Here is a 26,173-nt window from a genome sequence, read left to right as displayed (position 1 = left end):
ACCACAATATGTTACAATATGTTACGTCAAGTTACAATACGACTTTTTGATAAATGTAGAAAGGAATTTAAATAACATACCAATTATTATAATAATATGTGTGTTTATACTCATGAACTACATGCTAATACAGTTAGCATACGTCTATTGCAGTTTACATTCAGTGAATTAGCATTAACCGTTAGCAGCCTTTTCCCGGTAACTTTTACATAGCAGAATACTTTCATAACAAGTTGTAGCTTATCCACCAGAGTCTTTATGTTGTTGTTGGATAGTTTTATCCAGCAACAAAGTTTCTGACATCTGCATCGATCTGGAGGTCTCATCTGATTGGCTGCTCTGAGCCAGAAAAAGCTGTCTGATTAGCACTGAGACTCATAAAATGAGCTCAGATTGTTTGCTTTGGTGTGGAGCCACGTTAGCATAGAAATGAGAGTTAAAGTTCAGTCTCTGTGCTCTCGTGTTGGCAGCGGAGCCTAAACCAGAGGATGTGGGTTCACTTTTAATCGTGAAACTGAGTTTCTTCAGAAAATATTTACTCTCAAGCTGAACCCTGCGATAGTTTCCAGGTTAGCAGAGAGAATATTTTCTGGTAAAAGTTCCTGGACTGTGGCAGGAAGCTCTCGGCTGCAGGAAAAGCAGGAGTTGGAGCCAGCGAAGGGAAATGTTTCCACTCTGGGCAGAACAATAGTTGGCTTGGAGCAGAGCTGGAAGGCCTCAGCGTCTCTTTTTATTTTTTTTTTTTATTCCTCTTCGCTGTGCGGCTGCTGCACAAACACTCGCTCACAGTTGTTGAGGAACATTCGGTGAAACACATGGAAATGTTTTCAGATCAAATGACCTCATAGTTAAAGCTGGAGGTTTCAACCACTGATTAGGTTTCAGTTTTTAACTTTTCAGCATTTGATAATTTTACTTTAATGAATAGCTGTTTACTTGTTATATACACTATATATGTATTCACTCACTAATCCAAATTACTCAATTCAGGAGTTTTAATCAGTTTTATGGCCACAAATCCAGCCCCTAGTTTCAGACTGGTTCTACTAACATTAGTGAAAGATTGGGGGGGCTCCAGCGTTGTACTATGATAGGACACCATCTGAGCAACAAGTCCAGTCTCTACTAAACATTCCACAGTCACTGTCAGTGGTTTTAGAACAAAGCAGAAGCCATTGAAGTGTCGGGCCTCATCATAGTGAGGTCACAGAGAGTCTCCAGACCTGATGTTTAGCTTCAGATAATCTCCAGAACAGAGCGTAGACACAGAGCTTCATGAATGTGTTTCCATGGAACCAGCAGCTGCTGCATCCCAGCCAAACATCACCACGGTCCATGCAGAGCGTGGGATGCAGAGCGTGGGATGCAGTGATGGAAAGTAGCACCACTGGACTCTAGAGCAGTGGAGACGTTCTCTGGAGGGACATCTGATCTGAAACCTCATGGACCGGTCTGGGTCTGGAGGTTCCCAGGAGGAACTGGACCAGGAGCTGGACTTGGCCCCTTAGTTCCAGTCAAAGGAACCATGAACGCTTCAGAACACCAAGACATTTTGGACAAGTCCATGCTCCGTGCATCCTGCTCCCCATAAACTCCCTCCTAAACCTGTGGAAAGTCTTCCCAGAATGAGTTGGAGCTGCAGAGGGTGGAGACGCCACATTAAAGCCTGTGGATTAAGAATATGATGTCACTTTGGTTCACGTGCGTGTAAAGGCAGGTGAGAGAAGACTTTTGGCGTAAAGTGTATTTATATTCCTCCTCCTCCTCCTCCTTCAGGCTGCACGTTGAACAGACAGGACGTCCGGCTGACGCTGCACTATGAGAAGGGTTTCACCGTGACGAGGGAGCCGGCCGAGCCTCCGGGGGGCGCCGTGCTCTTCAGATACCCCTACGAGAAGCTCAAGATGTCTGCCGACGACGGGGTCCGCAACCTCTACCTGGACTTTGGGGGTCCGGAGAGAGAAATGGTGAGGAACATCACTCATTAATTTATCAATAAATCATTGATAAATGTAATTTATGTAATTAACGTGACCATGGATCAGCTGTTAATGAGACTGTGAGGAGCGAAGAACATTTATTCACTAGGGGGTCGCAAAGCCTTTGGTTGATTAGACATTTTCATATATTTTTTTACATTTTAGAAGATATTAATTTCTTTAAATACACATTAACATTTTTTCAACATGTTTTAGTGAAGGGATAAATGGACCTGTCAATCTAAGCCGGCCAGACTTTAACCAGACTGAAAAGTCACTCAGATCTGGGTCAGGAAACACCTGGAATTAGATCCAACATCTGACCACACATAGCATTAGCATTAGCATAAGCATTAGCATTAGCATTTTATTAAAGGACCAGAGATGTAGCGTCTCTGATGCCTGACAGACCCCACGACTCTGGTTTATTATTTATTTAATATAGGTTTATTTATTCCTTAGTCTTTAAATTAATATTCTGTTCAACTAACACGTCATAAAATGCCTCAAAATAAAAAGGCTGCGTTTTTGGACGAAGTTTGTTTGTTTTCATTCTTTAAGCACCGGCACCGTTTCTAAAGTATCAGATAAAACGCTAATGATCCCTAATTCTGAATATTTTATGTTTGAAGACTTAAAAAAACATTTATTTTAAAGTCTTTAGGATAAGAAATGATGAGACTTTATTGGGGCGACAAGACAGAAGAAAAATGCAAAGTTAAATACAAAATATATAATAGAGTAAATGTGTTAAAGGTTCAAATAAATATTTGGTAGTTTTATTTAAAAAATAAAAGGCAATAACACTACTTGACTAAAGTTTAAACACACCTTCTCACTGACTGGTTGTGTAGATCAGAATATAATATATAATAATATCAAAGTTTGGTGCAGGTTATTAGCAGCATTACGGTAAAACCTGTCCTATGTCCTGCAGGTGTTTGACCTCCACTCGGGTCCGAAGCCGGTGGTGTTCGTCCTCCACTCCTTCCTGTCGGCCAAGCTCACCCGCATGGGCCTCCTGACGTGAAGAAGAACAAACCCACGACGATTTTATTACTTTTCAAACGTTTTCTCATTTTCTCCAGTTTTTTTCCTTTCACGGCTGAAGTTAGACGTTGAAGGCGGCGGCGCTGCAGGAGCCTGGGCATTTTATCCTCTTTTTTTTTTGCATCGATTGTCTCAAAGATGTGCCTTCTCCTGCAGCCCCCCCCGCCCCCCCGCCCGCCCCCTCCCTGTTTCTACTGCCTATCGCTCCATTACAGCCTTTTAAAGTGTGAGAGGACGTTTGTGACGGAGGTTTTTTCGTGTCCCTTCGGCCCGACAGCGAGACGCCGCGTTACCCCACAACTACAGGACTCACCAGCCGTGCCTTCTTCTTCTTCTTCTTCTTCTTCTTCTTCTTCTGCTTCTTCTGCTTCTCCATCTTCTTCTCCTTCTTCTTCTTCTTCTTCTTCTTCTTCCTCCTCTTCTTCTTCTTCTTCTTCTTCTTCTCCTTCTGCTTCTTCTTCTTCTTCTTCTCCTTCTTCTTCTTCTTCTTCTTCTTCCACCACCTGGACACTCTTTATAATGTGTCCTCTGTTTTTTTGTTTTGTTTTTTAAACTTCACACAATAAGAGAACGTTACGCTTCAGACACAAGCAATAGTTTTACTCTTATAGTGGAAACTTTATTTTTTTTATTATTATTATTTCTCCTCATAGTGTGAATCTATCAGACCCGACCAGACTTTTCTACGACCAAGGGCTCCATACAAGGTCACATGATATAGATACGTGCCCCCCGGCCACTTTATTAGGTACACCTGTGAGTCGTTCCCGATTTAAATGACGGATGGAGGTTGTTAAACTAGACTGAATCAAACTCTAAGTTATTTGAAGCTAGACTAGCTTTAGAGCAGGACTGTTAGTGAACCTAATGAAGTGGCCGGGGAGCGTGTTTTAATAACCTCCAACACCCCCTCCCCTCCTCTACTCAGTGTTATAAAAGCTATAGAAGTCGTTTTATTTTGGGATTTTTTTAAACTGTTTTCAAAAATCTTCTTTGAACCAGTGAAAGCGACTCATTCAAAGGAAACGAGCTCTGAAGCTGAAGCTGAAGCTGAATGAAATGTTGATGGAGATGAAGGTGAAAACTCTGCAGGTTCAGTTAAGTGATTGTTACAGGAACCACTTTAACTCTTAAACATGAGGGGAATGAGTTAATGAAGTTGGTCAGCCTCCCCCCTCCCTCCCCCCCTCCCGTCCCTCCCGTCCCTCCCGTCCCCTCTGTCCCCTCTGTGTCCTTTTGGACCTCAGACAATGAACCACTGTGTCCAAACAAGACAAGCCGTCTGTCCTGGGATCAGGAACACAGCCTCCCTCCTCGCTGACCTCGGCTTCGGGGACTCTACGTCCTTGATGTGAATGTTTCAAGAAACGTTTTTGTTTTTTTTAAAAGAAATAAAGTAGGTTTCCCTCCTCTCAAACATCAGGGGAGGGGGTTTTATTTCCAGGCCGTCCGTCTGCGATGCACTAACCCCTCGAAAAAAAACCCTTTTAGAACCGGTGAATGTAAACCTCTCCTCCGTCTCCTTCTCCTGTCTATGCAAAGCAACGCTTCAAACGAGGGGTTCCTGAACCAAAGGTCGCCTCAACACTGTGGCAGCTCGCGTCCAACACAATCAACAAACTGAGAAGTGGCACGGAGACAAAGTGCTGCAGCAACAAACCTGTCATATGCAAAGTATTTTACACTTTCTTCCAAGATACAGTATACGATGTATGATAGCAGTGTAGTAATCTCAAATGTAAATATCTACCAATAAAACCTGTAAATGGCAAAAGATTCTTGACTTCTTTTGGTGTTTTTTTATATATTTGTTTGCTCTTTATATCCATAACTGTTTACTTTTTCCATATTTTTTTAGGCTTTTCAATAGCAAATACATACATTTGTGCACTTATTCATCACACGTACCTAATTAAGAAATTTAATAAAAATGTAAAGCTTATTGTAAAAAATTTAGTTAAAAAAAATGAGTCGATGCTTTTATTTCAGAGTAAAATGAGACATTAAACTGCATATATTTCAATAAAAAAAGAAAGAAATATTGGAGTGGTCCAATGACGGTAGAGTATATAGCATTATAATAACAATAATAATAATAAAAATAACAATAATGATGATAATAATTATTATATCTAGTTATTTCTCCATTGGCCGCTGGGTGGCAGTAGCTGCAGTCCGATGAATAAAAGCTGCCGTTATTCACTTCGTCGGTCAAGTTACTAATTTTACTTACAACCGGAAGTTGTCGTTTCTGTGTACATATTAAAAGTAGGGGTTGGGTTTATTTCAATCGAAAAAAATGTACAAAAACAAACATAATTCGTAGACTTTGTGATGATCTCATCCCTACGCGTCATTATATTGTCGGATATGTGTCTTTAGTCATTTTTATCTGCTGCGGATGACAATTTAATGAAATGTTGTATTTTAATTTGAACCGGAAGTTAAGCTTGTGTCGGCTGCCTTGTTGGTACCAGTATTATTTATTATTAGCATTAGCCGCATTAGCCGCAGCTGTGTGTTGTCATGTCCAGAGCGGCCGGTCCCGTCACTAAATAGGTGTTTGGATCTCACCTTTCGGGGAGAGCCCGAGGTTATAGAAGTTTTGTCGGATAGAAAAAAACTGAGATGAAATGACAACGTCAACACTACAGGTAAGATACTGGTAGCTAGGTGGCTAACGTTAGCATGCTGTAACGTTGGCTTCTCTTGTAAGGCTGTATTATTATTTAAAGCGTATTTCTGGTTATATTTTAGCAAAGTGAAATAATAATGGTGTTTGAATAATCTAGAAAAAATATAAATGTTCTAAATGCATGTCTACAATCCATAGAGACATATTTTAATATTCGGTTAAAAGCATATTGTGTTAACTGAACAATAACCACATTTACCAGAATATTATTTATATTCATATGATTAATAAATAAGTATTTATATCTATGAGCTCTGCTACATGGTCAGAAAACAAACACGCTCCACCCGCCATGCTGACTTACTTCTGCATATATCTGTACAGCTCTATTTATTTATTTATTTTTATTTTAGTTTATTTTATTCTACAGTGTTTATGTTTATCTTGCATTCAACACTTTAGCCACGAGATAATAAACCAAAACGTTGTCATATACACACATAGTGACAAGAAATGATTCTTGAAATAAATCCTGAAGAGCAAGCAATAAAAACACAACAAAAAAAAACACAAAAACACAAAAAAATACAGTGGATACAGTAAATAATTTTCAAAAATATTTAAAAAACCTTCTGTGTATTTTAACCCATTACAAGTATGTGATATTCTCTCAGTAAAAAAAATAAGGGTTTGCTGTTTAACTGAAGCCTGCTAACTGTGCTAACAAGGCAGCTAATTAGATATTTTACATCATATACATGTAATGTCAGTGTGTTCGCTGACTACATCACACAGTGGTGGTAATATTAATTAGCCTGTGGGTAGCTACCTAAGGCTAAGCCTCTGTCTCTCTGTTAGCTGGCCCCTGCTAACACACATTTTAAGACATAGCACAGAATAAACATCTCTGATCTTCTTTCTTGGTTTTGTCTGAACATCTGGTTTCGACACGGTTGAGGATGAGTAACACGTGTCTTCATTTATTCTTCTAATATTTGTCCTTTTCTCTGTATCTGCTGCAGAAAGCGATTGATCTCGTCACCAAAGCCACAGAGGAGGACAAGGCGAAGAACTACGAGGAGGCCTTGCGCCTGTACCAGCATGCCGTGGAGTACTTCCTGCACGCCATCAAATGTGAGCGCTCCATCCTGAGCTTCTCCAGCTCCTCGCCATGTTCCATTCATGCTGACCGCTTGTTTTTGCTCCTTCCAGATGAGGCCCACAGCGACAAGGCGAAGGAGAGCATACGAGCAAAGTGCATGCAGTACCTGGACCGAGCGGAGAAGCTCAAGGACTATCTGAAGAATAAAGACAAGCAGGGCAAGAAGCCCGTCAAGGAGGCGCAGAGCAATGACAAGTACGTTACGCTCTGCAGCTGATGACGAGTCTCCAGCTCAGACGTTCGTCTCATTTCATTCTCCATGTGTTTTCAGGAGCGACAGCGACAGTGAAGGTGAAAACCCAGAGAAGAAGAAGCTGCAGGAGCAACTCATGGGTGAGTTGGCTTTGACACCTCGGGGGAAAGTAGAACTGGACATTTAATTGAGTTTCTAAAGAAGAGGTAAGAGATAAATAAACTGGTCCCTGGATCCTCACTGGCTCTGATCTGCTGAGACTCGTTGACTAGAGATTATTGAACACGTGTCTCTCTGGGTCCTTTATGACATGTGTTGTCATCAAATGCTTCATGGTGTTGGTGATGTTGTCGTCCTTGCTTGAAACGGTGCTGTCTTAGATGCAGGCTGCGCTGTTACTGTCCCTTCAGGTGAAGTGAAGCCAAACTTTGGACCATTTCAGTCTCTGCACATTGAATCTTCCTTGTGAATGACGTGCTTCGATGTAAAGATTCTTCTTTCGTTCAGAATAAAGACTCAGAATGAAAAGTGTCATTAAGGGGAATCGATAAGCATGAACGCTGATAATATCCATGAACTGGACTGGTTAGAACCGGGTCTCGATGCCCATCCCAAGTTGTTGGACCATTGGTCGTCTTGGTTCTGGTGTGTTTCCTAGTTTAACCGAGGAGGTTTGGAGGTTTCAGACATTTGCACGACTCACCTTTGGTTAAATTTCAGCAAAAGTTTCAGTCCCCATTATTGAAAGTGAAGCAGGAAGTAGAAACAAAAATGAACCGGACTTTTAAAGAAGACACAGCGCAGAGATGTTACAGAGTGAGACAGACTGATGAGGTACAAGTAGAAGTGACTCTACTGGCGCAGGATACGACGTCTATGTCTACGTCGCTTGAGTGACTCCAACAGAGACTTAAACTCGGAGACCGTGCAGAAAAGTCCTGACAGCTCAACATTTTGAGCGAGGATTATTCAAGAGTCCTATGGTAACACTCAACAATTTTAGAATTTCCAAGTATTTTAAGGAGAGTCCTGTAAAGGGTTGAGCAACTTAAGTTTGTTTCCGTATTAAGAAATTTATTTCTGGCTTAAGTTTCTGCCTAAGTTTTTTAAAGCTTGCTCTCTGAGTGGTTAATAACGGTGACATAATGAGGCTTCGTTAGCTGCTGACGTGTCCTTCTGATGTGTCTGTGTTTCTAGGTGCCATCGTAATGGAGAAGCCCAACGTGAGGTGGAACGATGTGGCTGGACTGGAAGGAGCTAAGGAGGCTCTGAAAGAAGCCGTCATCCTGCCCATTAAGTTCCCGCACCTCTTCACAGGTTCTGTTTACCTCGTTTACTTCGTTTACCTCGTTTACCTCGTTTACCTCATTTACCTCGTTTACCTCGTTTACCTCGTTTAAACGTCGTTTAGGAACCGGCTAAACTTGGGAATCATAACTGACGCTTCTTCTCCTCTGGCTCCCAGGTAAGCGGACTCCCTGGAGAGGCATCCTGCTGTTCGGACCTCCGGGGACGGGGAAGTCCTACCTGGCCAAGGCCGTGGCCACCGAGGCCAACAACTCCACCTTCTTCTCCGTGTCGTCCTCAGACCTCATGTCCAAGTGGCTGGGAGAGAGTGAGAAGTGAGTTTCTGCCTCGGACGTGGCTGTTTGCTCATAGAAGAAAAAGGTTTCTAGTAGTTCAGAAACATGTGAGAATATGAGTTTAAGCTCTTCAACCTCACAAACCAGTTCTTATGTCTCAATATTTCATCAAATCCAAACACAATTGACATCAAACTCTTTTCCTATTGTGTTTTATTACATTTTCTGGTCCTTTAGAGTCTGTCCACGTGATTCTGAATGAGCTAACGCGTGTTTCTCATTGATAATATCGTACCACTTTGTGTGTCTCAGGCTGGTGAAGAACTTGTTCGACTTGGCTCGTCAACACAAACCTTCGATCATCTTCATCGACGAGGTGGATTCTCTGTGCGGCTCCAGGAACGAGAACGAGAGCGAAGCCGCCCGACGCATCAAGACCGAGTTCCTGGTCCAGATGCAAGGTATCGACCCGCGAGGACGCTACGACACAGTCTGCGCTGCCACTTCATTAGGAACGCCAGGCGGACTCAGTCTCTCTGTTATTGTGTTTGTTTGTAGGTGTGGGAAACAACAACGATGGTATTTTGGTGCTGGGAGCCACTAACATCCCCTGGGTGCTGGACGCCGCCATCCGCAGGAGGTCAGAGGTCACAGCACTAACCTGGTTCACGCTTATTTAAATAATCTGTGGGTAGAAAAGAAGAACTGGACTCTGAAGAGAAGGAACCTGAAAAAAAAAAAAGCTGCTTAGGAGGAGATGGGCGGGGGAGGAAGGAAGGAAGGAAAAGGGAGAGGAAGGAAGGAAGGAGATGGGTGGGGGAGGAAGGAAGGAAGGAAGGAAGAGGGAAGGAAGGAAGGAGACGGGTGGGGAAGGAAGGAAGGAAGGAAGGAAAAGGGAGAGGAAAGAAGGAAGGAGATGGGTGGAGGAGGAAGGAAGGAATGAAAGAAGGAAGGAAGGAGATGGGCGGGGAGGAAGGAAAGAAGGAAGGAAGAAAGGAAGGAAGGAAAAGGGAGAGGAAGGAAGGAAGGAGATGGGTGGGGGAGGAAGGAAGGAAGGAAGGAAGGAAGGAGATGGGTGGGGGAGGAAGGAAGGAAGGAAAAGGGAGAGGAAGGAAGGAAGGAGATGGGTGGGGGAGGAAGGAAGGAAGGAAGGAAGAGGGAAGGAAGGAAGGAGACGGGTGGGGAAGGAAGGAAGGAAGGAAGGAAAAGGGAGAGGAAAGAAGGAAGGAGATGGGTGGAGGAGGAAGGAAGGAATGAAAGAAGGAAGGAAGGAGATGGGCGGGGAGGAAGGAAAGAAGGAAGGAAGAAAGGAAGGAAGGAAAAGGGAGAGGAAGGAAGGAAGGAGATGGGTGGGGGAGGAAGGAAGGAAGGAAGGAAGGAAGGAGATGGGTGGGGGAGGAAGGAAGGAAGGAAGAGGGGAGAGAAAGGAAGGAATGAATGAAAGAAGGAAGAAAGGAAGGAAGGAAAAGGGAGAGAAAGGAAGGAAGGAGAGAATGAAGGAGAGGGGTGAGGAAGGAAGGAAGGAAGGAAGGAAGGAGAGGGAAGAGAAAGAAAGGAAGGAATGAAAGAAGGAAGAAAGGAAGGAAGGAAAAGGGAGAGAAAGGAAGGAAGGAGATGGGAGAGAAAAGAAGGAAGGAAGGAGAGGGGAGAGAAAGAAAGGAAGGAATGAAATAAGGAAGGAGAGAAGGAAGGAAGGAAGGAAGGAAGGAAGGAAGGAAGGAAGGAAGGAAGGAAGGAAGAAAAGAGATGGGTGGGAAAGGAAGGAAGGAAAGAAGGAAGGAGAGAAGGATGGAAGAAGGAAGAAAAGAGATGGGTGGGGGAGGAAGGAAGGAAAGAAGGAAGGAGAGGGGAGAGAAAGGAAGGAAGGAAAGAAGGAAGAAAGGAAGGAAGGAAGGAAAGAAGGAAGGAAAGAAGGAAGAAAGGAAGGAAGGAAGGAAAGAAGGAAGGAGAGAAGGAAGGAAGGAAGGAAGAAAAGAGATGGGTGGGAAAGGAAGGAAGGAAAGAAGGAAGGAGAGAAGGATGGAAGAAGGAAGAAAAGAGATGGGTGGGGGAGGAAGGAAGGAGAGAATGAAGGAAGGGGGTGAGGGAGGATCTCAGACTGATTCCTTCAAACTAAACCAGGAAGTGAACTGAGTCTCATGTTCACGTTGATGAAGCCTCTGATTAAAGTTCTGGTTCTGGTTCTGGTTCTGGTGTCAGGTTTGAGAAGCGTCTCTACATTGAAGTTCTGGTTCTGGTTGTGGTTCTGGTGTCAGGTTTGAGAAGCGTATCTACATTAAGGTTCTGGTTCTGGTTCTGGTGTCAGGTTTGAGAAGCGTATCTACATCCCTCTGCCCGAGGAACCGGCCCGAGCTCAGATGTTCCGGCTTCACCTGGGAAATACGCCGCACAGCCTGAGTGAACCCGACCTGCGACAACTCGCCCACAAAACCGACGGCTACTCCGGCGCCGACATCAGCATCATCGTCAGAGACGCCCTGATGCAGCCGGTCCGGAAGGTCCAATCAGCAACGCACTTCAAGAAGGTGGGAGGAGCTAATCCAGCGCATGCAGCGGTTCTTTTATCTCTTTATTTATTTTAACATTTCAGTAACAGAACCGACGAGGAACTTATCGCACATGATCAAAAACAAAAACAACCCACACGATGACAATTTACCATCTCACAATAAATGTGCAACGTACACAACGTTCTAGACTCAATGTTCTCGACTTCCCCGACGTACTCGTCATTTTAGATGTTCTCGCCGTACCAGACTAAATAGATGTTTTACGCAGTGTTCTCGATGTAAGTGAGGTTCTCCACGAAGTTGATGTAACCGACATAATTGACGTACGCAACGTTGTCAGCAAACTCTACGTACGCTACGTTCTAGACTCAAAGTTCTCGATGTTCCCAACGTACTTGGCAGCGACGTTCCTGACGCACGAGACAAACTCGACGTACTCAACATTTTTAACGTACTCAACGTTTCTCGACGAACCCAACGTTCTTGACAAACCCGATGTACCCAATGTACTCGACATACTTGACGTTCACAATGTTCTCTGCGTACCTGATGTTCTTGACTTAACGTTGTAGACTCAAAAGTTCTCCACGTACTCGACATTAGACGTTCTAGACATACCCCAACGTACGCAACTTACATGATGTACTAGCCTACTCAACGAACCCGCCGTGCTCAACGTACACAATGTTCTTGACATTCTCGATGTACCCAGACGTATTAGATGTTCTCTACGTATGCAGTGTTCTCAGTGTACCTGACATTCTCCACATACCCGACGTACTAGACGTTCTCGCCGTACCAGACTAAACAGATGTACGCAGCGTTCTCGATGTATGTGACGTTCTCCACGAAGTTGATGTACCCGACATAATTGACGTACGCAACGTTGTCAGCAAACTCTACGTAGGCGACGTTCTAGACTCAAAGTTCTCGATGTACCCAACGTACTTGGCAGCGACGTTCCTGACGCAAGAGACAAACTCGACGTACGCAACATTTTTGACGTACTCAACGTTTCTTGACGTACGCAATGTTCCTGACGTACACGACGAACCCGGCATTCTCAACAAACGCAGTGTTCTTGATGAACTCCATGTACCCGATGTTCTTGACAAACCTGACGTAATAGATGTTCTCACTGTACACAACGTTCTCGACAAACCCGATGTACTCAACATTTTTGACGTAGTCAACATTTCTCGATGTACCCAACGTACCCGACATACTTGACGTTCACAATGTTCTCTGCGTACTTGACGTTCTTGACTTAACATTGTAGACTCAAAAGTTCTCGACGTACTCGACATTAGACGTTCTAGACATACTCAACATACGCAACTTACATGATGTACTCAGCCTACTCAACGAACCCGCCGTGCTCAACATACACAATGTTCTTGACGTTCTCGATGTACCCAGACGTATTAAATGTTCTCTACGTATGCGACATTCTCAGTGTACCAGACGTTCTAAACGTTCTCGACATAATCAACGTCTGTATTTTTGTTGATATTGTTACAGGAAGTCAAACATTTATAATTCATAAACTACAGAGTCATGTATTGTCACAGTTGTACCTAATGAACTGGCGATTGAGATTTTTTTTTTTTTACCATAAAATAGTCGTAGAACAGTTTCAGCTTCAGATTAAAATTCTCTGTGTCGGCCATCTTGTTTGAATAACCTTTATTGAACCGTCATATGACAGAATAGGCAGAACTGAACTTTCCCAGTAGATTATTTATTTATTGATTATATTTTTCTCCCGCAGGTTCGCGGTCCGTCCCGAAGCAACAACCAGGTGATGGTGGACGACCTCCTGACTCCGTGTTCCCCCGGAGACCCCGCGGCCATAGAGATGACCTGGATGGAAGTTCCCAGTGATAAACTACTGGAGCCCATCGTCTGCATGGTGAGACGGTTTTAATGAGAAAAGCTAAAGTTTTTAACATTAAATCTGTTCAGTAGAGAAATACGCCACCAAAGAGGTGTTGGTGATCTTTATATGTCGCTGTTTCCTATTTGTTCTAGACACAGAACATTAAAAACAAGCAATAAGAACAGCACAAAAACACATGAATGTGTAGAAGATAAGATAAAAAAAAAATGACAGTGGATCAGATTTTGAGTAGATGAGTTTTGAGGGAGGATTAGAAGAGTGGGAGGGAACTTAGTGAAGTCAAAGCAAGTAGAGCTCCCCCTGGTGACTGGAGGCGGAAGTACATGTCAAGTGTTTTAGCGTCAAACTGAAACACTAAAATACACGTCAAATCATTATTTTTTCAAGGATTGTTTCTGTCATTTTAGCTAGTTAATATAATGTCGATGAATGTTTAAGTGACAATTTTATAGATTTGTTTTATTTTGTTATTTTTGACGCTTTAGAGACAGGATGCAGCGTAATGGCGACAACCAGTTGCCATGCCAACCGCTCCATAAAGAGGCCCCGTAAAAAATAATTTTTAAAAATAAGTTCAGTGTATAATCCATAAATTAAACGGAAACGCGTGTGAGTCTAGAGGAAGTGTGGGCGGGGCATCGATATTGCGGCTCCGCCCCCTGATCCCGTGGAAGTGGAGACGCGGCGTCCATATTTATATACGGTCTGTAGTTCTAGTCTGACGTTTTGATGCTAACCGCGATGCTACAGGTTTTTGTTCATCCAATGTAGCAGCAATAAAACAGGAAGTCTGGACTCGACAAAAGGCCAATCAGACACAAATAAAAGATGATTAACGTACAACCGTCTTTAGAAAACCGATAATTATCCCTAAAGTTCGAAAATGACTCACTAATCTCGGCTGGTGAATAATAATAATAATAACATTAATGAATGTTTTCCTGTGTGTCTTCAGTCGGACATGCTGCGCTCTCTGTCCACCACCCGTCCCACGGTCAACACCGAGGACCTCCTGAAGGTAAAGAAGTTCACAGAGGACTTTGGGATGGAGGGCTGAGAGACGGAGCTCCACGTCAGAGACCATCTGACTCGGTCCGGTCCATCAAACTGCCCCCGGTAACAGCACTCCCTCCTCCTTCCTCCTTCCTTCCTTCCTTCCTCCTCCTCTCACCGCTGTATCAACCTTCTAAGGCTTCTCATCTCTGGGCTCAGCACTTGTTTCACTGCCTCCCGTGGATTTAAACCTGGAGGCGTTTTGAATCCTCAGCGAGGACACTGAGCAAATGCTGCAGCAGAAAAACCTCCGTGTGATTTAGTAGCTGGACCATAGATCCCACGTCGTTTCCCTCCTCCTCCTCCTCCTCAGCGTATTTATTCACTACGACAACTCTTCATCGTCCTCGCTGCGTTTGGACACGTTCATCCCTCTGAGCCGATTCCGTTTTCATTTCATTTTATTTTTGGGACTGAAGGACCGAACGTTCTGCCGCCGCCGCCGTCGTGCACTTTTTTTTTTTGCTTCGGATCGAAAACGAAGGACGAGACATGAAGAAGAAACGAAAACCAAGTGAAGCTGTTATTAGTCCTCCTGCCAGGCATGCGAGTGTGTGAATGCATCAAGTGTTTTTATTAAAACTTGTGTCTGTGTCTTAATGTTAACGTTCAAACGTGGAGAGCTCCGTTGATTTATTGTTTAATTTAAGAGTTAAATTATTAGAGATGTGCTTGACTGAAACGTCACCGAGCAGGAAACGTTCAGAGCTGCAGTTAAAGCTCATTTAAATCTTCTTCTTCTGTGTCAGTCTTTGGGTTTCAGAAGCAAATTAAACGTTTAATGAGTTAAACCTGAACTCTGCAAAGTGTTTTTTTTTAATGTTTTCTGAGGCAGTTTAAAGTTAATACTCACTAATTAAAGTCTCTGTACAGAGACTAATGCATAATAATAATAATAAATAAATGGGAGTCTCCTTAAAAACGGTCTGATGTTGAGCTTTAGCTGGAATTTAACCATCGACTGAAAATAAATGTAGTGAAGATAAACTTCTTTTCTTATTTAAGTTATTTTAAGTTGTTAGTTATTTAAAAACACTTGATTTTAAGATATTTTTTCTGTTGCAGGAGGTTAAGACTCAAAACATTTAAAGCGTTAAATCTAAACTTTGACTGAAAGTGTTTTCAGTCCATGACGAACTGATTTTAGTAGATTTTAGTTTAATGCTCTGATGTTAAAGTGACCTGACATTTAGTTTGAATCTGGAGACGTTTTATTATATGAAAAATAATTCAGAGCTAATTCTCTCTAAATCTCTGATCCGTCGTTGAGTTGAAGTGAAATTTAACCGTCGTTTGTTTTCATCACCAGTTGATCTGATTATTTATTTATTTTCTCATTTAACTGATGAATTTACAAATAAACTGTCAGATATTTTTCAAAACTTCGAAATGGTGTCGCCACTGATTTGCTGATTCATGTTGTGTCGATGAAATAAAATGAAAAGCTGGAAGGAATCAGAAATAAATAAATAACAGGACGAGGAAACGTCACCGTCGTCAGATTAATACGAGACGCGAACAAACCCAGTGACTTTCTTCACCTCAGTCAAGCACATCTCTCCTGGTTTCAAACCGGCTCTAATGGTTCAACACAACTTTATTTCTATTTATTTGTCTTGTAACTAACTCATCGTTGACACTTGAAGTGCGACTCGGGCTCCGATGATGCTGCCGGGTGTCGTTGTTGTTCCCTGACGCAGCCTCATTAGATTCATTTGACGTATTGTTGGAGGTAATAACAGACTCTGACCTCTCAGTATTATTTGTCCCCGCGGCCGGGACCTTCAACCATTACTACTAATTTAACCCGAATTAATAAAAACTGACATTTCAAATGAAAGATGGAGCCTGTGCTTTATTCTGTTCAAATCTGGAAGGAATAGTTTAAAGATTCTGGGAAATATTCTCAATGACTGTTTTTATTTTAGCTTTAAAGTTTCTGCATAAAATAAAAACAGCAGGTTCTGATAATGTTCCATTAATTTATGAAAAAATTAACATTTAATTGTCCTTAAACATGAACAAGTTAAAGTCACGTTCCTGCTGGAGGATTAAACCCGACAGAAAAGTCTCGTTTATCCAGATAGTTAAAGTGTTTAATCCTGATTCCTCAGCAGCTTTAATCGACTTTTAATCGTGATGGACGACGGCGATAATACGAGGTGAGTCTCACGTCTTCGTCTTCTCGTCTCTGGAGACCTGGATCATTCTCCATCTTTATCTCAAGTTTCTAGAAGTTTGTAATTCTTGAATATTTCCTTGTAATAATGAGATGTTTTAATGATAAATCTTTTCTCGTCTCGTCCTTTCAGTCCAACCAGACGTTGTGATTTATCTGTTTGACGTCCGTCTCCTTCTCGGTCGCGGTCACACTTTGCTCCTCTTGGATCGACTTTCTGCCGGAGGAGCTGCTCGCTTGTTGCGGTGATGAGGGAACGTCGGCATCAGCTCCGGTTCACAGGCTGGAAAAGGAAAAGGAAGAACGAGTGAAAGACGGATCTGAGAGGACGGAGACGGAGACGGACACATGTCGGACGTCTGTGGACTCACGCAGAGGTTTCTCTTTGAAGTAGGAACTCTCCAGACTGTCCTTAGCCGTCGCCCTGAAGGATCAGGAGACACAGAACCTCATGAATGAACGAATGAATGAAAACATTAGGGACGTCCAGATCTGGTCCTAAATGTCCTAGAGTTGGTCCCCTGCAGATTCCTTCTTCCTCGTTTAATGATTATTTTGGCAACATCTATTAAAGATCAGACTTCACTGAAGCCTGATACTGATCGGATCATTTTAGAAACACAGTAAAACCCCATCAGTCCTTTACAACTACAGCTTCATCTTTAAGAAACTGTCCATGTCCGTCTGTCCTCGTTTCAGCTTGTTGTTGGTTTCGTCTTTATTACGATGCGTCTGGATGACCGAGAGCTCGTACCTGCGCTGAGGGTTGTACATGAAGAGCAGGTTGAGGAGTCTGTGGCCGGCGTCAGACAACCAGGTGAATTTATTCTTCAGGTTGTTGTAGGGCTGCTTCCTCAGGCTGTACTGACCGATGAGGGGAAGTTGAGAGAAGCCCTGCAACACACATGCGACCGGGAATCATTAACAAGACGACGAAAAGGACGAAGAGAACAAGAAACAAGATGTCAGACGAGTGGTGGAACTTCTCTGAGAAAGATTCATGCAATTTGCAAGTCATGTGCCATATTTCTAGGAGGATTTTTACAAAAACAGAGTCATTTATACTTATATGCTGATCAGTTTGACTCACTCTGTACAAACACCTGCAGGAAAGAAAGAAGAACTGTCTGCAGACGAAGCCAAAGCAAAACGTAAAGCAAGAGACAAACCCTGAATGAAGACGTTAAAGACTTAACAACAGTTCATAGTGTGTGATAAAAAAGAAAATATCAGCATCGGCCAAATTATTATTTTAAACATCGGTATCGTCACAGAATTTCACAATCGGTGCATCCCTACTAATCAGTGAGGCTAACTGGGGAAAAAAGGCTTCAGTCTGCTAGGGAGCAGAAACTCTGGAGACATGGAGGAAGGTCATAAAGGTCTGATGAGTCCACATTGATCCTGTTCCAGTGAAATATTAGACTGTGGCCCTGATACTGTTGTGTTTTCACTGATGGATCTGATGCTATAATCAGGACCACCATCATTTGGGCGGAGTCTCACCGGCCAGATGTTTTCGTTGGGCGTCCCCAGCAGCTGCACGATCAGATCCACCTGTTGGATCTCTGAGGTTCCAGGCAGCAGAGGTTTATGAGCCAACAGCTCGGCCAGGATGCAGCCGACCGCCCTGCAGAGGAAGCATCCAGGGTTTGTTACGGCTCATCTGGTACGGTACCGTCTACTGGGTATTTACTCATGCTTCTAATGCTTTTTAATATTTTTATGAAGCCAAATCCAGGTCAGAAAGTTTTACTTATTTAACTTGAAAACGAGATTTTGAAACTGAAAGCTCCAGACTTGAATACGATGAGTGTTTGACTCATGTATCTCATAATAATCAGGTTTCCTGAAGGCAGCGTCGCTGAGGAAGGTCCTCAGACGTCTGCACAACAAAACTAAGCCAAAAATAATCGATCTTAAAGCTGTAAAAAATAAATAAATAAATAAATAAATAGTAGAATAGTGAATATGAAAATAAAATCTGCAACTGAAAAATGCACAAAAACTGAAATATTCAAATATTTAAATGTGAAACTAAGTAAATTTATTTAAAAAAAAAAAACAGAAATGAATTAAAATTGTCTGTAAACTAAAATAAACTTGTTTTTTTAGAATTATGTTGTATTTTCCATATTTTCAAGTTCAGGATCAAACTTTGAGCTTAAATCTTTTAATTTTTTTTTTTTTTAATTAATGAAAATTTTGGCCCAGATTTGACTCTATTACTACTATATGTGTATATAAACCGTTTTAATTTGTCTTTCTGTGCATTAGTGTCGAGACCAGAAGATGAAAACATAAATTATGGAGGATTCATCGCAGGAGGTTTTTTATTCGAGCATCTGTTACTTAAAAAGCAGCTGATTAAATGCTAAAAATCCTCAATTATTATTATTTTTTCTTTCTAAAACGTGTTGAGTTTTTAACAGCGGGCGTCTTGTGTGTTTTCTCACCACATGTCCAGAGCTGTCGTCTGGCTCTTGGTCCCTAGGAGGAGCTCTGGAGCTCGGTACCTGCACCGGGACACAGGTGATTAATGACGGATTTACAGCCAGCGGATTAATCACAAGGAAGAGTTTCCACTGAGGCTGCACAAGTACAGCCACACAAGGTTTATCTGCAGCACACAACACAACACAACACAACACAACACAACACAACACAACACGGTTCATACACCCACCACAGTGTGACCACTCTGGGGGTCATGGGCTGCTGGGGGATACCGTACATCCGGGCCAAACCAAAGTCAGCTGCAAGGAAGAAAAACATAGAAATAAATGAATAATAATATGAAAAATTAACATTATTAAAATATAAACAGAATAAAACACATAAATAAGGAGGAAAGAAAGATGAGGAGGGATGAGGAGGATGAGCCCTGTTAAGTAATTGGTCTTTAATGGGACCAGGACTGAGACCAGATCAGGGTTCAGACCTGGACTCTAGAGACCAGATCAGGGTTCGTGTTGTGGAGACGACTCACCGATCTTCACGCAGCCTTTGTCCGTCATCAGCAGATTGGACACCTTCAGGTCCCTGATAAGACATGGAGGAGGACAATGAGTCAAACATCAACTCAAACATTTAAAAGCTTCATTTGAGAAACTGTAGATCAAACACAGCTAGTGTGCGTCTGGAATCTGTTTCCTCCATGTTTTCCATCTTCATTGATCTAAAACAATCGATTAGAAAATCGGCTCCATTTAACCCAGAAGTCAGAAAACAAGATGGCCGCCTCCACCAAAGCTCTCGTCTTGTCTCAATAATAACTTGATGGAAACTTGCTGTGTTCAATATTCCCATTTTTTAAGTGCAAAGTGATTTTTTTTTTTTTACTTGATATTAACTAATATTATTACTATAATGTTAAACTAAATTTGGACTATTTTAGTTCCACACGTTGTAAATGAACAGATAATTTGATCCAACTCATGAGTTTTTTACTAGAATTATTCACGGTGATGAATCTAAAAGACGACACGAGGCAGAAATTTATAAAAAGATTCAAAAGTTTTAATTGTATAAAACTAAAATAATATTAATACCAGTTTACAACGATGGTGATTGTCTCTGTTCTGGTTTTACCAGATTATTGTTTTCAGCTGTTGTTAGTGCGACATGAGCTTGTTGTTCCCATATAACACATGAAAAACTTAAACTACAAAGTATCAGGATTTCAACCTGTTAATGTGGAAAAATATTGTCCGTACGACTCATTTAATGCAACAAAAACTAATCAGACGAGCTAAGAAACAGAATATTACAGGAGCTTCTAGTTACTGTTTCCACACGGGGCGGCCATCTTGGTGGTGGCGTAGTGAGAAATTTTACGACTTTCTGAGTATAAATGGACGCAGCAACAGATCTGCAGGACATTGGTTCAGAAACCAGTTCAATTTAAACCTTTTTTAGAATCAGTTCGCTCCAAACTTTCAGGGATGCCAGAGTTTTAATAATATTCCTAATGATAAAATAATCAAATTAAATCAGATATTATCAAACGTCTCAATCATGAGATGATTATTCAGTTTGTTGGTTCCTGCAGAGTAAAATGTCTGAGAGAAACCTGTGAATGATGAAGTTGTGGTGGAGATACTCCAAACCTCTGAGCAGCTGAAGGACGATGCATTTCACCTGCACCAGGAAAAAAAAACACTTAGAGACTAAAGCCGAACACCAGAACCTTTAGTGAACTGTGTGATGTTAGAATACATTCATTCAGGGACCGTCTGTTCACTTCAAATGACATAAGCCCGATTCACACGGGATTAGTTTCACCTGGTACATCCTGTGATTCAGATATCACACACTCAGTCTGGGCTTTATGTGGCACATTCAGGCAGGATAAACAAACTCCGTGTTCCTCTCTAATTTACCATCAGTACTTATGTCTCTGCTGCAGCTCAGAGCTGGAACGTCTGTTTGAGACACGTGAGGAGTGTTTTTTTTTTTTTGGGTCCTACCTGAGCCTCAGAGAACGGAGTCTGCATGTTTTCCAGCAGACTGGCCAGATCCTGTTCACAGTAACTCATCACCAGAAACAGGCTGAACGGGAGACACAAAAAACAGAAACACACTAGATGGATGGATGGATGGATGGATGGATGGATGGATGGATGGATGGATAAGGAGCTCGTTGTCTGTCTATCATCTATCTAAAATACCAGACTTCCTGAATCTAACATATTCCTGGTGATTCTCAGATATTGGCAAATTCTGGAAAAGTTTGCACCAGCAAATCTGAGAATGAAAGACTTGTTGACTTAATGAGATTTTAACCAGAGCTCCGAGTCAGAAACTGCAGTTCCTCTAACGTCCACTAGAGGCTGACTCCTAAAACTTCACGTTAACAGTTCAGGACGTTTATTAAGGCTTAAAGCTCTGCACGATTAAGGGTGTGGCTTCACCCCTTTGACCACTTTTTGAATTAGCTGTTTATAACTGAGCTCCAAAACAAATGAGGCAGCCTCTGCTTTGTGTGTTTGTTGCATAGACTGTAAATAAAGATGGACGCTGGAACTGCTCCTCTACAGTGAAGCTAAAGCTAGTAGAGCTCCCTCTGGTGGCTGGAGGCTGCAGTGTAGGTCATAAGCTCCGCCTCCTCCATGTTAGTGGGCGGGGCTTGGGCCAAACTAAAACAATAACATACACGTCAAATATTTTGGTTTCAGATAATTTAAACCAACTCATGAGTTTTTTACTAGAATTATTCACAGTGATGAATCTAGTGAAGCCAAAGCTAGTGAAGCTAAAGCTAGTAGAGCTCCCCCTGGTGGCTGGAGGCTGCAGCGTAGGTAATAAGCTCCACCCCCTCCATGTTAGTGGGCGGGACTTGGGCCAAACTAAAACGATAACATACACGTCAAATATTTTGGTTTCAGTCATTTTAGGTAGTGAATATAATAATATTTAATATAATGTTGATCAGACTCTAACCCCAGAAAATAGCATCAGTTTGACCAATGAGAGGAAGTGGAGACGTGGAGTCCATGTTTATATACAGACTATGATTTGTTAGCGGTGTAAGGGGGTCGGTACCTCTCCAGCTGGCTGCCAACAACCACCTCCTTCAGCTCCACGATGTTGGGATGTCTCAGCCTCAGCAGCAGCGTGATCTCTCTGAGGCTGCTGATGGGGATCCCTGACGGAGAGATGGAGGTTTTACAAAAAAAAACAAAACTACAGAAACTCTGAACACTTCTCTGATTCCCCCCCAAAATATGTTGATTTAAACTCAAGTTAAAGTCCCACCATCTTTCTCTTTGTCCATCCGGACCTTCTTCAGCGCCACGATCTCGTCTGACTTGGTGTCACGGGCTCGGTCTACATCCAGAGAGGGATCAGATTATTTACTGGTTTAACACGTTTCATGGTTCAAACTGATGTGAACGTTCTCTGCAGTAGCTACTCACACACAATGCCATATGTTCCTTCTCCTATTCGGTTGAGTTTTTCAAACTCTCTGACGCTTCTGCAGCTCCCAAACTGAAAAACAGTCACAACACAGATTAAAAAAAAAAAAAAAAAAAAAGTCAGATCCAAAGCTGAACAATCAAATCATCCAAAATATGACAGGAAACGGTGGAACATCGTATATAAGTGCTTTAAGTTATCGACATTTCTATACATTTTATTTTCTAATGATTAAAAACAGGCTCTGATTGTCCCAAAGGTTTTGGTCTGATGGTCAAACAAAACATCTGAAGGCAAACATGTTCATTTAATATACCTGTTAGTTTGTAATATGTAATTTAAATGCTTTAAATATTTTGTTTTAGTAAAAGAACATTTCTTAAAACAAGCTTAAAAACATGTTGTTTTCTCTGAAAACGTGAATATTTAATAAAGCTCCAAGTAATTGATTTACTACATTAATTAAATGAAACTTATAGTGAGATTTGTCTCTTAGGTGGAACTTCCCATTACCTAAATGGAATTCAGCTTGAAGGTGAAGTAATTCACACTCTAATTAATTAATCAATTGCAATGAATGAATGTGCACATAAAAGGAACAGGGGGGGAAGTTAGTCTGAGATGGAAAACAGACCAAACTCCATTTAAAAATCAGTTATTTTAACCACTGGGCACAAAAAAATACCACCTGTTTGATTTCAGCTTTTATGCACGTGCACTGTTTATATTTTATAGCGCTTATCAACTTAATATTGACTTATTTTAAGTTTTACGACATGAGGAATCGAAGACTGACTCAAGAAAACTCGGCCATTCAGAGAAATTTCTCTATTAAGATTTAACTTAAACTATTTCAAATATATGCCGAATTTATAACCAGGCTGCTAAGTTTTATGAAATATCATTTAATCGTGTTCCATGTTTAAAGTAACGTCGCTGATGAGGAGAGTTTTCTGAAATTACAGGGATCGTGAATGGAATTTGGTGTCACTTGTTCGCGTCTCTTACCCTGTCGCTTTGTGGGACTGTGAACGTTTTATTATCCTTGATGGACTTGAGCTTTATGGGGTCCGGTTCGTCCTCTCCGACTGCGTCCATTCTGTCATTAAATACGGTTTATTGGGCTCAGAAGAGACGATAATCACTCGCTACGACTTCAACTCGACGAGCTGCAGTTTGTTCCAGCGGGCGCCGCCATTTTTGTTTGTTTTGGGCCGCGAGGACAACAAAAAACTTTCCCGGAGTCTGAGGCGTAAAAGACACGGTGGATGGTTTTTGTTGTCCACGTCGAGTCTTTAGTTAAAACCTGTAATAAAAATAAATATGTATTAAAGTTTTCTTAAAGGAAAAAATAATACAAAATTTGAACATAAGCTATAATTAAAAGTAATAATTAAGTAATAACAGTTATTGGTCCCGTGTGAACTTCAGTGTCCAGTAGCTTCATCACATAGAACAGAATATAATAATAACATGATATAATTATATTATTTTATTTGGGCTTCAATAATGATGGGAGTAGGACTGCATTTTTGGATTTTTTCCACACTGAATTTTTATTTTTTATTTTTTATAAAGCCATATTTTTTAGTGGTCCTGCTGCAGAATCACAGCCCAGGAATAAAACTACGCTGCCAGTTTATTAGGGACACTAGTGAATGTTTTCTAACGTAACAGCCACAGTGTGTAAGACACATCTTCAGCTGTAAGGAATTCCTGAAACTATTAGTAGAAACTAGAGCACTGATCCATTGATTGATGAGTCACGTAGAAATCAAATCAACTAGAAATCCTTCTCTTGATGGAGGCTCTCAGATCTGGTGACGTGTTGGTGGTTTTCTGTCTCCTACATTACCTGAAACTTCACATTTTTAATCAGGTTTAATAAAATGTAAATAGTTATAAATAGTAAACTTGGACTCCAGGATGTTGGGATGAAGTTTTATGGAGCAAACAGTTCATGACAACTACTACTACTACGACAAAACTACCACAAAGAGACAAAAACAGACGGAAACAGGCCCATATATGGTACAAAAGATACACAAACTACCACAAAATGAGGTAAAGTGCTGGAAGGAGACACAATACAACCACAAGGAGTCAAAAGACACTGTAAAAATTATACAAAATGGAGGCAAACTGACAAAAAACTACTGAGAAAGTGAGCAGAAATACACAGAAGTGAGGCAAACAAATAAATGACGCTTCACATTTTTATTCACATAAAGTGGAAATGGTTTAAGGACCGACTGACGTATTTCTAAGTGGACATATCTGGTTCAGGAGTCTCTCGTTGTACCTGGTGGGACATTCTGCGTCACCGTCTGGTCGGCAGTTTCCTCCCCACGACGAAGGGCGCGGAGGACGGCCTCCGCTCTTTGACGGCGTCGGCCAGGGTCATGTTGGACGGCGTGGCGTGGATGTCGTCCTGCGACGGAGCCGTGACGAGGATGGCGGGAGGACGCGGGGACGAGTCGGTCGAATCAGACTCGGTGTTGGACTGCGACGGGACGGGACTCTCTGAGGGCGGAGTTAGGGAAAGATTAAACACATCTATCGTCTATTAAAATCCACGTGTGTGTGTTGACCCTTTGCTGCCACTAGAGGGCGGACTAAAACGTCCACTTATGAGGACAACAGGTCTGAAACGAAGCAGAAGAAGCTGCCACAAACCTAAAACCTAACGTCCCCGTATGAGGACGCCGGGTCTGAGGAGGCTGAGACCTGGTTTGAGGTTATGGTTATGGCTGCATCATGTCAATGGGACGTCCTCACAGAGATAGAATAGAAGACGATTGTGTTTGTGCTTCGATGCATTTGATAGAACAGCACATTTTAAATTGGATTGTGCTAATTTCTTAAGAGTGTTAGGGTTGAGTCTGCATCATATGAGAGCTCGCAGAGGGAGAAGGATTCTAGGTAATTATTAATAGTGTGATGGGTTGGATAGTGTCAAAGCTGCCGAAAAAACCAAGAAGAAGAAGAAGAAGAAGCCTGTGAGTAAACGTGTCTCCTGTGTCAAAGACTGAACAAACCACAACAACAACAACAACAAACACTGAACGTTTAAAATAAAAGTTTCCTGCAGACGAATCATTTCTGGAGTAGAGAACATAAGATTTACCTTAAAAGCTTCATTTGATGTGTTTTTATTAAATGTTATTCACATTTAATCAGTTCCATCTGAGAGCAGGTTTGAACAGGTTCAATTTAAGACTTTTTTAAGATCATTACGGGTTAAATTTAAGACCGACATGAGACACAGACCCAGAATTACTTTCAAAATACTAAAATTTACTGTGATTTGAATGTGAACTCAGGACGTCTCTGGGGTGGGCTCCACTAATGAGAACCAGAAACATGATGAACCGAGGCCAGAGGGCGTCACACTGCACACGAAGACCTACAAATCTAGAAAATATGCTCCTATTTCAGACGCTTTAAGGCCTTAAACTGGGCTGATCAAATTTGAGACTTTTTAAAACCCTGGGAGAGACTCCAAACCAACTCCTGGGGTGCAGCTAATCCTGATTAGGAGTCACTAGGTTTTCACAATAATCCTCAATAATAAAAAACAAGGTGTTTTAGGGGTCGGGACGTCTCACTACTGCGCGTTACAGATTCCCAAAGCTGTGAACCTTCAGCGCCTTCAGCAGAAACCACAGTCTGTTGGTATCGATTAGTTCCTGAAGTTCATTTATTTTTAGAGCTTTCTACTAAGATGATGGTTGACGTCGCTCTTACCTGAATCTTCCTTCTGGCTCGCTCCAGCCCCCATTTAGTCTCGGTTCATGTCCCCGTGCAGGACGCCGCTCAGTCCACGCTGCAGGACACATGGGATCCGTCCGCACTCTGCATTGTTTGTGTGAGGCTTTGCTCGTCTTTGTCTCTCGCCCTCGTTCCCTCTGTGTGGGTGACAGACACTAATCCTGACGCTCGCGGGAGAAAGTGATCCTGGATTTAAAAACGCCCGAGCACGGATAAGAAGCAGAAACTCATGTTTCACT

The 26,173-nt window shown here is 42.0% G+C and overlaps 3 protein-coding genes across 3 annotated transcripts in view; 2 read left to right on the top strand and 1 right to left on the bottom strand.

Annotated features, from left to right (window-relative positions):
- sntb2 (syntrophin, beta 2) overlaps window positions 1-4,803 on the top strand; it is a 29,692-nt gene extending 24,889 nt beyond the window's left edge. The window contains exons 6-7 of the mRNA XM_047596725.1: window positions 1,777-1,967; window positions 2,917-4,803. Of these exons, the coding sequence (XP_047452681.1) occupies window positions 1,777-1,967; window positions 2,917-3,009 (284 nt within the window). The 3' untranslated portion in view covers window positions 3,010-4,803. The remainder of the gene's footprint in view (window positions 1-1,776; window positions 1,968-2,916) is intronic.
- A 690-nt stretch (window positions 4,804-5,493) lies between these two features.
- On the top strand, window positions 5,494-15,455 carry vps4a (vacuolar protein sorting 4 homolog A). The gene is made up of 11 exons (XM_047596732.1): window positions 5,494-5,683; window positions 6,687-6,798; window positions 6,877-7,021; window positions 7,098-7,159; window positions 8,217-8,336; window positions 8,485-8,641; window positions 8,915-9,063; window positions 9,161-9,242; window positions 10,908-11,127; window positions 12,884-13,024; window positions 13,968-15,455. Exons 1-11 carry the CDS (start codon window positions 5,663-5,665, stop codon window positions 14,067-14,069), a joined length of 1,311 nt encoding a protein of 436 aa, XP_047452688.1. The 5' UTR covers window positions 5,494-5,662; the 3' UTR covers window positions 14,070-15,455.
- A 572-nt stretch (window positions 15,456-16,027) lies between these two features.
- On the bottom strand, window positions 16,028-26,072 carry cdk10 (cyclin-dependent kinase 10). Its single transcript, XM_047596734.1, has 15 exons — window positions 25,911-26,072; window positions 24,466-24,686; window positions 23,172-23,469; window positions 22,163-22,235; window positions 22,002-22,073; window positions 21,789-21,891; window positions 20,714-20,795; window positions 20,317-20,384; window positions 19,234-19,286; window positions 18,931-19,000; window positions 18,701-18,760; window positions 17,751-17,874; window positions 16,999-17,138; window positions 16,616-16,668; window positions 16,028-16,527 (listed from the first exon to the last, which is right to left on the bottom strand). The coding sequence occupies exons 3-15, from the start codon at window positions 23,259-23,261 to the stop codon at window positions 16,433-16,435; spliced, it is 1,083 nt and encodes a 360-aa protein (XP_047452690.1). The 5' UTR covers window positions 23,262-23,469; window positions 24,466-24,686; window positions 25,911-26,072; the 3' UTR covers window positions 16,028-16,432.
- Window positions 26,073-26,173: the final 101 nt, after the last annotated feature.

The sequence above is a fragment of the Mugil cephalus genome, chromosome 10, assembly GCF_022458985.1.
Source record: "Mugil cephalus isolate CIBA_MC_2020 chromosome 10, CIBA_Mcephalus_1.1, whole genome shotgun sequence".
In the NCBI taxonomy this organism is placed as follows: Eukaryota; Metazoa; Chordata; class Actinopteri; order Mugiliformes; family Mugilidae; genus Mugil; species Mugil cephalus.
The sequence above is the reverse complement of the archived record's forward strand: the minus strand, read 5'-3'. Positions and strand labels throughout refer to the sequence as shown.

Excerpts from the sequence above, each read along its gene's own strand:
- cdk10 (XM_047596734.1), bottom strand. The coding sequence starts at position 23,261 with ATGGACGCAGTCGGAGAGGACGAACCGGACCCCATAAAGCTCAAGTCC. Across the intron at positions 20,796-21,788 it reads GTTGGCAGCCAGCTGGAGAG|CCTGTTTCTGGTGATGAGTT; the intron begins GTACCGACCCCC and ends TCTCCCGTTCAG. Across the intron at positions 19,287-20,316 it reads CACAACTTCATCATTCACAG|GGACCTGAAGGTGTCCAATC; the intron begins GTTTCTCTCAGA and ends ATGTCTTATCAG.
- vps4a (XM_047596732.1), top strand. The coding sequence starts at position 5,663 with ATGACAACGTCAACACTACAG. Across the intron at positions 8,642-8,914 it reads TGGCTGGGAGAGAGTGAGAA|GCTGGTGAAGAACTTGTTCG; the intron begins GTGAGTTTCTGC and ends TGTGTGTCTCAG. Across the intron at positions 11,128-12,883 it reads CAGCAACGCACTTCAAGAAG|GTTCGCGGTCCGTCCCGAAG; the intron begins GTGGGAGGAGCT and ends TTTCTCCCGCAG.